General features: G+C 42.9%; 1 protein-coding gene across 1 annotated transcript; it reads right to left on the reverse strand.

Moving 5' to 3' along the window:
* Window positions 1–6855: 6855 nt before the first annotated feature.
* HMGN1 (high mobility group nucleosome binding domain 1) lies at window positions 6856–13223 on the reverse strand. The gene is made up of 6 exons (XM_048215284.2): window positions 13045–13223; window positions 12666–12698; window positions 12550–12579; window positions 12416–12466; window positions 9283–9411; window positions 6856–7707 (listed from the first exon to the last, which is right to left on the reverse strand). The coding sequence occupies exons 1-6, from the start codon at window positions 13057–13059 to the stop codon at window positions 7660–7662; spliced, it is 306 nt and encodes a 101-aa protein (XP_048071241.1). The 5' UTR covers window positions 13060–13223; the 3' UTR covers window positions 6856–7659.
* Window positions 13224–13462: the final 239 nt, after the last annotated feature.

The following is a 13462-nucleotide window of genomic DNA, read 5'->3' on the forward strand; positions in this document are numbered from 1 at the left end:
AACATTTGCGGTCACCATGGACCAGCCACATTTCTATGTAAAATTAACCATCACTAAGGATATCGTCATTTAAATTTTTGATAAGTACTACCAAATTGCCCTCTAAAAAGGTCATTTCCAGTTGACACATCAACCCAGCATATGGGGAGACATGCCTTTTATCCCCATCCTTGGGGCGCCTGGGGGGCGCCGTTGGTTGAGAATCTGACTCTTGGTTTCGGCTCAGGTCATGATCTCGGGGTTGTGGAATCGAGCCCTGCGTCAGGCTCCGTGCTCAGCAAGGAGTCGGCTTCTCCCTCTCCCTGTCTCCTCCCCCTGCTCTCTCTCTCTTTCTCAAATAAATAAAAATATTGAACCCCCATCCTTACCAACATGAAATATTATCACCATTCCTTTAAATTTTTACCAATCCAACAGGCAGAAATGATATCTCTGTTGTTTTTATTTGCACTCCTCTCTAACGCAGTTAAAACTATTTTTAAAAGAAAATAACCAATGTGGACAAAAGTGCGGAGAAATCGGAACCCCGGTGCACAGCTGGCAAGAATGTAAAATGGTGCAGCCGCTGTGGAGATGGTATGACAATGCCTCAAAAAATTAAACATAGAATTACTGTATGATCCACCAACTCCACTGTACGGTATGTGCCTAAAAGAACTGAAAGGGACATAAGCAGGTGTTTTTACATTTGTGTTGTAGCAGCATTATTCGCAAGAGACGGGAGCAACTCAAGTGCCCATCTACGCATGCAGTGGGATATTATTCACCGTTGAGGGGGAAGGACATTCTGACACCTGCTACAACATGGGTGAAATCTGGAGACATGCTAAGTGCCATCAGCCAGTCACAGAAGGACAGATATGATCATTCCACTTATATGAGGTCCCTAGAGCAGTCAGATCCATAGAGATGGAGAGCGGAACGGTGGGTGCCAGGGTCTGGGGGAGGGGAGGATGGGGAGTCAGTGTTTCATGGGGACAGTTTCAGTTTAGGAAGCTGAGTATGTTCTGGAGACAGATGGTGGTGATGTTTGCACAACAATGGGAAGGTACTTAAATGCCACTGACCTGTATACTTAAAAATGGTTGAAATGGTAAATTTTATATGTATTTTACCACCAAAAAACTATTTTAAAAATTTGAATTTCTTCTGAATTGTTTTTTCATTCCATTTACTTCTACTGCTATTGGATATGGACTAGGATTTGGAAGTTCTTTGTTATATGTGTTGCAAATATTTTCTCCCAATCTAACATTTCTCAGGTATTGGTTCAAATAAAATCACACAAAAACTAAAAATGTTATGAGATCAAATATTCATTCGGGCTTTTCCTTATGGGCTCTGGATTTACTACTTTGCAGAGAAAGGAAGGTCTATTTTGTAATCATACAACTATGCTACACTTTTCTCTGGTATTTTCAGAGTTTTTCTATATTTGGATTTTTATATTTTATTTATATTTATATTTTTAATTAAACATATTTTTATTTAAAAATCTAGATATAGATTATTAAAAATATTTTTATATATTTGTATTAAAATAGATTTTAATCTATTGGAATTTATCTCCATGTGTGGTAGAGGGAAGAGGTCTAATTTCTATTTTCCTAAATGGACAGCTGATTGGACTGAAACTTTTTTTTAAGATTTTACTTATTTGTCAGAGAGAGAGCACAGCACAAGCAGGGGGTGGGGCAGAGGCAGAGGGAGAAGCAGACTCCCTGCTGAGCACGGAGCCCAAGGTGGGACTTGATCCCATGACCTTGGGATTATGACCTGAGCCGAAGGCAGACACTTAACCGACTGAGCCACCCAGGTGTCCCTGAGACCCCTTTTTGAATGGTCTTTTCCTCAGTGATTTGGAATGCCACTCTATCATATTAAATCTGTTTTGCCTAGTCTGTTCCATTGGTCTTTGTGTCTATTTCTGTTGCAAACTCATATTGTCTTTATTACTACAGTTTGATAGGAACTTTTGATACCCGGTAGGACAAGGCTTCTCTTATATTCTTTTATCAAAAATTCTTAGCTAGTCTCACAATTTTCTCTTTCTGATGGTCTTTATTGTTTTTTTTTTAGTTTTTTTTTTTTTAAGATTTTATTTTTAAGTAATCTCTACACCCAACTTGGGATTCAAATTCACAACGCTGAGATCAAGAGTTGAATGCTTTGGGACATCTGGGTGGCTCAGTCATTAAGCGTCTGCCTTCGGTTCAGGTCATGATCCCAGGGTCCCGGGGTTTTGAGAGCCCCATTGGGCTCCCTGAGCAGTGGGGGGCCTGCTTCTCCCTCTTCCTCTGCCTGCCGCTCCCCCTGCTTGTGTGTGCGTTCTCTCTCTCCCTCTGTCTCTCTGGCAAATACATAAATAAAATCTTTAAAAAAAAAACAAAAACAAAACAGTTGCATGCTTTACCGACTGAGCCAGCCAGGAGCCCCGCTGATGGTCTTTAGAACCATCTTTCCAGCTCCTCATGAAAATTCTACCAGGATTCTGATTGGAATTGCATCACATTTTCTTAGGTAGAGAGAACCGACACCCTTAAATGCTGACTCTTCTTAGGAACCCTGTTTTCTCATTTATTCAGATCTTCTTTTATGTCCTACAGCCAAGTCTTATATTTTCCTTTTACAGAGAAAAATGCTGATTTTTTCTGCTGACCGAGACCCATTTTGAGTCCCAGAAATTTGGAAGAGCCGTGTGCTCCTTTGCCAAGTACCCAGAATCTCTTCACTCTGATTTCTAAGAGGTCACTTTACTCGTATGAGCTCAATTAAATTTGCTGAATTTATTTATTTTATTTTTTAAAAGATTTTATTTATTTGACAGAGACAGAGACAGCCAGCGAGAGAGGGAACACAAGCAGGGGGAGTGGGAGAGGAAGAAGCAGGCTCCCGCTGCCGGGAGCCCTATGCGGGGCTCGATCCCAGGACTCTGGGATCACGCCCTGAGCCGAAGGCAGACGCTTAACGTCTGAATCACCCAGGCGCCCCTAAACTTGCTGAATTTAATATTTAGTTTACCTTTGCTTCGACGATAAATGAGATAATGAGAAGTAAAGCCAAGAGTGAGAAATTATGCTACAACAGCTAAGACTCCTTTAAAAACATTTTTTATGAAAACGCAAATCCGCACTGGTGGAAGTGATCACCTTGCGCATTTCAGTAGGCGGCCGCACCCTGACACAGACCCATCCAAGCATGCAGTCCTCGCAAGGCTTCCTCTGACTCACGCAGGACAGGTTAGTGTATTTAAATTTGTTCATACATAACTTGAATTTATCATTCGTCTTTATCCATTTTTCAGCTTGAATTTCCTGTGGCTAACATAAAGTGCTTTCAGAGGTACAATTTAATATTAACATAACTGAGCTATGAATTCCAGTGGATCTGCAGCAGGAATCCTTACCGTTCAGGGTGTAAGGAAACAGGGCCGGACTCACTGCCACATTCTAGTAAGATCACAGCCAGATCGTAGGAGAAGGAGCTCTCACGTTCAAGGCTTGACTTCAAGCGAGTTAAATCGAATGTATTCTCTAAGGCTTTACTGATCAGCCTGTGCTGTGGCGAAGGGGGGGAAGTCCACCAGGAATCTGGTCAGCATAAGCTGGGAAGATCACTGAGGACTACATCAGACGTTTACTGGGCACGGTGTGCCAGACGCGGCGTTAGCTCCTCAGGACGCTCTGCGGAAGGCATCAGGAGCACTTCAGTTAAGGCCTATTCCTTACCTTTTGCCCCTTCCGTTGCGGGGTCACGTTCGTCCGCGAGAAGAACGTGGGGAGCTGGGAACAGCAGCGGCTGAGACTGTCCCCAACTCGGGTCTGCATTTACACGGGGAGTCCCGGGCTGCGCTGCCTCTTCTCCCCAGCGCCCAGCACTAATCACATCACTTCACACTGCCAAGCCCTCAGGAAACTCCAGAACACCGACTTTTTAAAACCAATGTAGAATCAGCATCTGGGAGGTTGTATGTTGATTCTAAAGGCCGAACTAGCCAGACTGGATTTTTCTTTTTAAGTAGCTTCTTGCTTAGTTCAAGTCAATCTGCATCCAACATCCAACCCTGACAAAATGTGCAAAACTTCAAAAATAAATGAACATTTTTTGGAACAATTTTTATTGGTAATGTACATTTTTGCTTCCTGTGTATTTTGTTTTCCTATTTATACATTATTATTTATTTTATTTTATTTTTTTTTAAGATTTTATTTATTTGACAGAGAGATAGACAGCCAGCGAGAGAGGGAACACAAGCAGGGGGAGTGGGAGAGGAAGAAGCAGGCTCCTAGCGGAGGAGCCTGATGTGGGGCCCGATCCCATAACGCCGGGATCACGCCCTGAGCCGAAAGCAGACGCTTAACGACTGCGCCACCCAGGCGCCCCTATACATTATTATTTTTAAAACTATCCATCCTTAACTGCTTCAAAACACTATGGATGACCAAGATTAGCAATGGTTTGATGGCTACTGGGATTGGTTGACTGGTACATGGGGGTTCAGTATACTGTACTGCTTTTGAGTATAAGTAAAGTTATCCCTAAGGTGGGGGAACTCACCTGTAAAGGCCAAATTATGGCATAGCCACATGAATTAAGCAAGTACTAAACCATCTTACAAATAAAACCCAAGCACACGTGAAAATTTCAACATATCTGAAATAATTACTTCTGGGGACACCTGAGTGGCTCGGTCTAGTAAATGAATTATGGTTGTTTTTGGCTTTGTCTGCATTTCCTGAGGTCTTTTCCCCAGTGAGTATAAATTGCTCCTGTACTTCAACTACGTACATACACACTTCTCCTCCCTAGACCAGCTCAGTCCCCCTAACTCTTGTCCCTATGCCCACAAGTATTTTCACACACACTTCCCAACCGGGGCTACAACAGACTGTCTTCTCCGGGGCCTCCACGATTAGTGAGTCTTGGTACTAGGCACCAGGTTCTCGGACTCGTAGCCCTCTCATTAACCCACGTTTGAAAGGTCAAACCCAACCTCTGACAAGCCAAAGGTGTGAAAGGTTCTTATTTACTGTCTTCGCTAGTTAACAAACTGAAGACTGATTTGTTCGTATCATTATTATCTTCTCTGTCCTTTTAGGACGTCTGATGTCCACTCAAGCATTCTTATCATTCAGTTCCCATTGCTCAAAACTAGCTGTTTAAAGAGATTAACTTTTCGTGGGCAATGAGCTTAAAAAATATGCCACTGGGCACACCTGGCTGGCTCCATTGGCGGCCCATCCAACTCTTGATCGTGGGGTTGTTTCGAGCCCCACCTTGGGTGTAGACATGACTTAGAAAGTAATTTTAAAAAATATGCCTCAAAGTGGTTTATTTCCTTAAAAATTGTTTTCCTTTGATAGCTGAAGACAACATCCAGGTGAGGGTTCATTTTTTCATAAAAGGATAACGCTCAAGGCAAGTAGGATCTGCAAGAATCCCCATTCCAATTTTCTACAAAGAACAATCTTTTAGGTATCTATAGGTAAAAACAAAACCAACCCTGGTATACTATTTTTTTTAGAAAACTAGTAAATCTCTGGGGCGCCTGGGTGGCACAGCGGTTAGGCGTCTGCCTTCGGCTCAGGGCGTGATCCCGGCGATCTGGGATTGAGCCCCACGTCAGGCTCTTCTGCTATGAGCCTGCTTCTTCCTCTCCCACTCCCCCTGCTTGTGTTCCCTCTCTCGCTGGCTGTCTCTATCTCTGTCGAATAAATAAATAAATAAAATCTTTAAAAAAAAAAAAAAAAAAAAAAGAAAACTAGTAAATCTCTTTATTATTAGCAATGAGTTCAGAACAATTGAGGAAATCTTCCTGTGACTGTAAACAATGATGACTGTTCCTCAGGGTACTGAGGGTTGGGTAATACAGACGAATGCTGCCAGACAGGTGGAAGGGTTAAAATTCTAGTTTTCTTCCCATTGGTTTTTAGATACCACTTTGAACTCCTACCAAGAGAGAGGTGCTAGAGAAATTCTGGTGCAATGAAACTGTACTAAGTATCCATACACCGGGAGAGGTTTTCAGTTCAATGCTTCCATTTACATATCCCAAACCCCGTGCCGTCTATACTTAGAAATTGAATAAATCTGTGTTTATCATGGTTGCGGCAGCTCCACAGAGTAACCACCACCAGCAACAGGGGAACCTGGCTCCTGGGCCCCTCCCATTCCCTAGTGGTCACCACAGGCTCCTTTGGGTGTCCGTTTATCCCAAGTCAACATCCTCTTTCCATTGACATCCTGTGGTTTCACTGAAGGTCACACTTCACCAGCCCCTGTGAAGTCTGCTCAACATGGCCACTCATGCGGTCTTGCAGAGCTGTGATCCCTCAGGACTCCTGTTTCTAGAGCATTCTTGCCCCCCACCCCTGAATCATTCCAGGGCAAAATAACATGCCAAGCATAGTGAGGTTTACACAGTTTCCAGGTCTTCCCCTGTTCGGTGGTGACCTTGGCCTGGTGCTTTCTCTGGCCCTGGGTTTGCATTTGCCAAATCAGTGCAGGTGTCCACCAGCAGCTCTGAAGACTACTTAGATGGCAAAACAGAAGTGCGGTATGTATGAAATCTCAAACCACACTAGATGTAGTTTTAGCCCATTCAGTACCTGTAAGCTGAATATGAAGGCCAAATAAATATGTATTTAGTTTGCTTCAGAGGATGCTGGCCGGTTTGCCCACCATTAAACCAACTGAAGCACACAAACATCTTCAAAGCACACTGTACATGTGCAAGCATTACAAAAAAATCAAATAGTCCACTTTCAAATTTTAAGAAAACTCTGGGAGAACAAATGTGGTAATTCTTTGGATAAAATTCAAGCCAGAACTTGATTTATGTGCTTCACGAAGTTGTTTCATAATTGAGTTTTTATTGGTTGTTCTGAGGATCAGTACAGACATTTCAATTTGTACACAATTCTTAACATACGTACCGAAAATCTAAAAAATCATGTAGTTGTAATTCTTTTCTAGAAGTTATTCCAGTGACCTTCCAGCTTAAAATTTGGAGGCAAATTTTCCTTAACAGTATATCAAGTACCAATATCTTCAAATGCTGATACACTGTTACATTGTTAAGTCCCATTAATTCACAATTTAATATCATATACACTACATACTCAAATTTTCAATCTTGCACAGCACATTAACAGTGTTACTAGGAAAACTGGACTACCACGACCAAGATGTGACAGACTGCACAAGAATTCTGACAGGGAGAGCCAAGATCTAGGAGTGGTTTTCTTTAGGAAACAATTCTACCAAAAACAACACGGCAACAGAAGTAATTTAAAATATTCAAGACATATTAAATGCACGACTGACTCCAAAATGCCATTTAGTATGCTTGGTATTATAGGATATAAAAACTACCCCATCTATGGAATGTTGAGCTGACACCCAAGACAATCAAAGCCTCCCACATTCAATATCCCACTATTTCCTGGTTGTACCAAAAAATAAACAACCAGCAAATGATTTCACCTCTTAAAAAAAAGCATTTACACTTAAAAAATGGGATGAGGTGGGATTCCCTCCTTCTTAAAAATGTTTCTAGAGCTACTAAAAAACTTGCATTTACAAAATAGTTGATAAAAATATTCCTCTGGATTGTACAAGAAGGGAGACAGGGACCACTGATAAGACATGGTATGCGTATTAATCGGACTTGGCTTCTTTCTCTCCTGCTTCATCGGAGGCCGGACTCTGCAAATCAAAGGAAAAGTAATAATCAAATACTTGATTTGTGTCATTATAATGATCTTTGAGAGCTTCAACATTTAATGTAATGTAAGTTTAACTTATATAGATTAGATCTCGGAAATACAGACGATCCTCATTACGTGTAGATTGTGTATTTGTCGATTTGCCTATTCACTAAAATTTATTTGTAACCCCGAAATCAATACTCCTGGCACTTCCACGGACTTAAAAGCATTTTTCTGGTTCATCAACATGTGCCTTCCCAGCTGGGGTGGTGGTTTTAGTTCTGAACTGGTGCCTTTTTTGCAGTTTATTTAGTACCACACATTTCACATCTTTTTTGTGCTTCTTGATGATGTTGGCTTGACAAATATAATACTGTCTACCAAGCGCAAGAACGTTGTGATGTCCCTTATGGAGAAAATACACATGTCGGAGAGATTCATTCAGGCATAAATTACAGTGCTGTTTCTGTTGGCCCCAAGTTCAATGCTAATGTATCATCAACATGTATTCAACGAAAACACATAAAATAAGGCTATGTCTCGATGGGTTGATGGAAATGTTACCAGAGTGCTGCAGAAATCTAACCCTTTGTTTCCTCCATGTGCAACTGTTCAGTATTCAACCTTCGAGAACACAATCACCATGAAAAACAGGTGTAGTGTGATAACGCGTATTAGAAGGTCAAATTCTTCCCTTATAACTAGACTACTAATCTCATCTCAACATCACATAATATTTGATGTGTGGTTAGAACTACCAATTAAAAGTAAATTCTGATTAGACTCCACAAATCAGAAATAAGTACTTGGGTTGTTCTAACATTTGATCTATAAATCTAAAAGTTTTAAAAATACCCTGAATTATTTATCTTTCCAGGTTTAACCAATATAACATTAAAAAAGAAAAAGGCTTGGCTTAAGAAAAATTATTTATCAAAACTTGTAGCCTACTTGTTTAAGAAAAAGTATCTTCTTTTTATGACTTAAAAAGGTAAAGAATAAGGACACGAAGTCTTTTTATTTGCTTGATTTAAGTTATTTAGTCCTAACAGAAGCAGACACTTTTAAGAAAACTGGACTTCTTTATCAAAAATGAAATGGGAAAAATGTGCCAAATAAGGAATGGATTCAAAACATTTTTGAAGTAATATCTAGATAATAAAAAATTACAGCAGATCTAGAGATGGCAATAATAAAAAGAGCCTAGAATATTTCTTTAAACAAAGTCCCAAGATTATGTGAAAGAAAAAAGAGTATTAAATCACTTAGTAAATTAAATACTTTCTAAAACACACACAAGTAATTACATTAATGAGCCCTGAGTACGATAGTGGATGTGTTACTGGTGAAGTTCTGAGCATATTAAAATTTCTTGTTCACTCATTTAAAGAAGCCAGCAACATATACATTTTCAAATACGATCTAATTCATAAAAACCACCTGTCTATTCACTTGGGAGTCACTATACAAAGCTTTAATATTTTTTAAACAAAGACGGTCTTATCTGCTATATAAAAATATATAACTTATCATCTGTTCAGAGTCCAAATCAACAACACAAAACACTTCTGACCTCCTCATCTTTAGTTTCTCCGTTTTCTGCAGGTAAGTCTTCTTTCGCTTCTTGGTTAGCCACTTCAGCCTGTTTTCCCTTTGCTCCCCTTTTCCCCTTTGTTTGCACTTTTTTGTCTGAAGATTTATCCTAGGATACATTAAGAATATATTTTAAGTATAACCTTGGCACTTACATTTTCTCACTTGCTATAGTGTCCCCAACAGCTGCCATGTTAATGCTAGGTCGCACAGCAGCCTGAGTGACAAGACCCATCTTTTACAGAAGACACCTCAAAGTCCGTCCGCGCTAGTCAGGACAACACTGTATGCCCAGAACTGCAACAGAACTCGCACTATCAAGTCTCACTAGGCTTACCCTGAGTAACCCTCAAGGCTGGGCTACACTCCTCCTCCACCTCCTCAGTAACCCACTAGTCTCTCAAGTTCCACACGACCGAACCAACGAGGGGAAGAACAGGTGGAGGAAATCTCTTTCCACTGTAACCCTACCCATCCCCAAAGTTCTCTTGAGCTTGAATAATAATCAAATTGTCAAATAATCACTGTCCTGACAAGACATTCACCCTCACAGTAAGACCATTCACCTGAAAACAGCACCATGGTGAATGGTCAGGTTGACTATCCTGCTACAGCTAATCCCTTGATATCATGTAACGAGTAGCTAAAAGGATCAATTGAGTTTATCGTTTTCATTTACATGTTGGAAGAATCTGAAAAGCACACATATTAGTATGACAATAAAAGACATTCAAAATTTAAGCCATTGTTAAGCAACAAAAAACTTTTTGGATACCATCCATCAATGGGGAAGAAGTTTGAACATTTAGTATTTATTCCCTGTAAATAAAGAATGCACCAACAGCCAAATTAAGTTTGGTCACCAGTGAGCTGTATCAAAGTCCCCTGTCAGTACTGACCAATATTTGAGTTAAACAGCCACAGAGACATGCAGGTAGACCTCACAACTTCAAAGCTAAGACTGGGGGAAAAAAACCAGTGTAACGAATTCTGAACCAATGATGGCATTCCATATATAAAGACAACATGACAGCTACTAATAATACACCATCTTTAGAATGAACCATAAATTATTATTTTTTAGTGAGCTCTACGCCCAACGTGGGGCTCAAATTCACAACTCTGAGATCATGATCTACCGACTGAGCCAGCCAAGTGGCCCAGAATTAATCTATCAATTATGAAAACAAACGTATTTGGGATAGCACTCCTCACACACTGATATCATGAAGTGTCAAAATCACCTCTGTAGTTAAAAGCTATTCTATAATCTGATTTCTTGAGATTTCTCATTAATTTTCTAACCACTATGGCGATAGTATAAAAAATGTAAATCCTTAGAAGTGAAAACAAAATACACAATAACCTGGATGGAAATAATACCACTTTTAACTAATAACAGGAACAATAGATGAAAAAAAGTAAAACAATGTTTTCCTAATACATGTTTCAATCCCCAAAATACTTGTAAGAAAATTATACAAGTCATAATCTCACAGAGTTTTACATATACTTTAAAAACAGCGTGCCTACACTGTAATCAACACATCAAGTATTTACCTTCCATTAAGGCTTTAAATTGGATTATGAAGGGTGTGCTACCGAAACGCAAGTAAAACAAAGCCCCCACTCCACATTTTTCCTTTGGCGACACTGAGTTGACACATGTTTCTCAAGGAACATGGACATGTAGACTTACCTGTTGGCCTCGCAGTGAGAGAAAGAAATGTGTTGATTACACCTGATGTCCCAAACCCAACTGAGGGTAAAATCTGAGCATTTTCACTAAAAAAGTTTTGGGGGCAAATAAAAATACAGGAAGGGGTAAATAAGGAAGAAAAATTTAAGAGGGAAACAGGCACAGTACTTCAGCCAATTGGTTTATTAAAAAAATCCCAAACAAAAATGGGTAATTATAGTACACAGTTCATTCCATCATTATGCAACAAGATCCGCTATTTTTTTGGCCTTCATGAAAAGTTCCTGTTTTACTTAACTTTTTATACAGAGAGTTATTGTTTCACCTTTTGTGTGAGAAATACCAAGTTAACATACTATGCTTATACCTTCTTTGAATACTTAGAAAAAATAGAACTTTCTACTTAACTTTCACATTCATTTCTGTACAATGTTTAAAATAAAGAGTTGGAAACAAAACCTTTGGTTATGCAGTGCTAGGCTTCCACCTATACTTCCACAAAAGGGGTCTAACACCAAACTCTCCCTCAAGTTTTAACTGCACAGAAATTAATCATATCACGAATTTCCCCTAAGACAGTGACAGCTTTGCAGAGGACAGTTTCAATGCTACACCCAAAATCAAAGTTGTAATGATTTACATACACTGTGCTTTCTCAACATAAGTTTTCGAACATTACATAAATGCCAGAACTTCATTTCAGAGACCTTCAATGCGAACAATGCAATCGTGAATCGATTCCAGGCAAACAACTCTAACGAGGTTAGGGTTAACTCAGTTTCTTAGGGTAAAACGCTGTAGTGTACTCCTTTATACATAGTTACAAAACAGACAAAACACAATACTTATGTTCTCCGAGAACACCGTCTCGGTGTACCGCCTGCACACAGGATTGAGAACTTTATCCGCAAAAACCTACACTTTAGGTCTCAACCGTGGCTTTCAGGTTATCAAGAGGATTAAGCACAAGTCTACAACCAACGGGCCAGCGCTCACCATGACGTACACAACAACGCCAGAACGGATTTCCTTCGTCAGCTAGACTTACGAGTACTTTCGGTCGTCTGAAGTCTCAAATTCTGCAGCACCATGAACGCGACACGTTATATTCTCGTAAAAAAAACAGTGGCACCATATCATTATTATTAGTTTTTCTTACCCAGCCCAGAAAAGGTAACAGGTTGGTCACTGTTACCATTACGATATAAAATTTAAGTAGGAAAATAGGAGACAACGTCCACATTTCAGGCAAGTATGACATCTGAGACTCTCGGAGTCAAGAGCTTAATCACTAACAATGTCACAAGACCTAAGGGTCGCTGGGGATGGCTTTCTAGTAGGAAAAAGGCACACGTCAAGCAGCGCCGCAGCAGCTCCCAGACACCGCGCGCGGTCTCCCAAGTTTGGAGCCTACCTTTCCGGCCGCCTTTTTTGGCTTCGTTTCCACTTTCGCAGGAGCAGGTTTCTGAAAGGCAAAGGCAGCACTGAGTGTCTTCACCGGGCACAACCCCGCGGAAAAGAAACGGTTACGGGGCTCGCTCTACTTACAGCCGACAACCTCGCCGACCTCCTCTTGGGCTTTAGGAGAGAAAAGGACAAGGAGTGAGGAGTGAGGGGTGAAGCGCAAACGGGACCCACCCCCCGGCAGAGGCGCGGGCTCTTACCTCCTCCTTCGCCGCCCCCTCGGCGGAGCTGACCTGCGGAAGGAAGCACACGCGCGAGTGGGCGCAGCCCGCAAACAAAAGTGCCCGCGCGCCCCGCGCCCGCCCGCCAGAACAATGCCCGGCCGCGTGACGTCAGCGGCTTCCCGCCGCCGCGTTCGAATCTCCCACCCGGCTCCTCGGCCGCCGAACGTTCCAGAACGCCGCGCCCGGGCCGCCGCGCGCGCGCACGCACCCAGCCCGCCCGCCCGCCCGCTGCGGGTCCCGGGGCGCCCGTCGGGCCCAGCGCCGCCGTGAGCGCGGCGGGCCTCGGGCCTCGTAGGGGCGGCCGCGGCGGGCCAGGCGGCGGAGGGCGCGCGTACGGGCCGCGGCCGCCGCTCACCTTCCTCTTGGGCATCGTGGCGGCGGGGCGGGCGCGTGCCGGGTGCCTGCGGGCAGCGGCGCGCCGAGAGCCTTCGCGAAGCTGGGCTGCCTGGCCGCTGCCGCTCCTCCCGCCGCCCGAGCTGCTGCGACCCGCCGCGGGGGCGGTGGGAGAACCGGATGGAACCGGATTGGGAGCCCGCCCCCTCCCCCCCCCCCCCCCGCGTCCCCCGGCCGTGGGCTCCCCCTCCCCGCCGGCCGGGCCGCCCCCCGCCCCCGCCCATTGGCTGTGGGGCCCACCGCGCCGCGGCCCGCGCCCGGAATAGGTGAGGCGGGCCGTCACTCGACCACTGCGCCCCGCCCCCGCTCCCGGCACCCCCACCCCCACCCGCCGTCTCGCAGGGCCCCAGACCCAGGCGAGGGGGGCGGGGCCCCAGAGG

The sequence above is a fragment of the Ursus arctos genome, unplaced genomic scaffold, assembly GCF_023065955.2.
Source record: "Ursus arctos isolate Adak ecotype North America unplaced genomic scaffold, UrsArc2.0 scaffold_4, whole genome shotgun sequence".
NCBI classification, from domain to species: Eukaryota; Metazoa; Chordata; class Mammalia; order Carnivora; family Ursidae; genus Ursus; species Ursus arctos.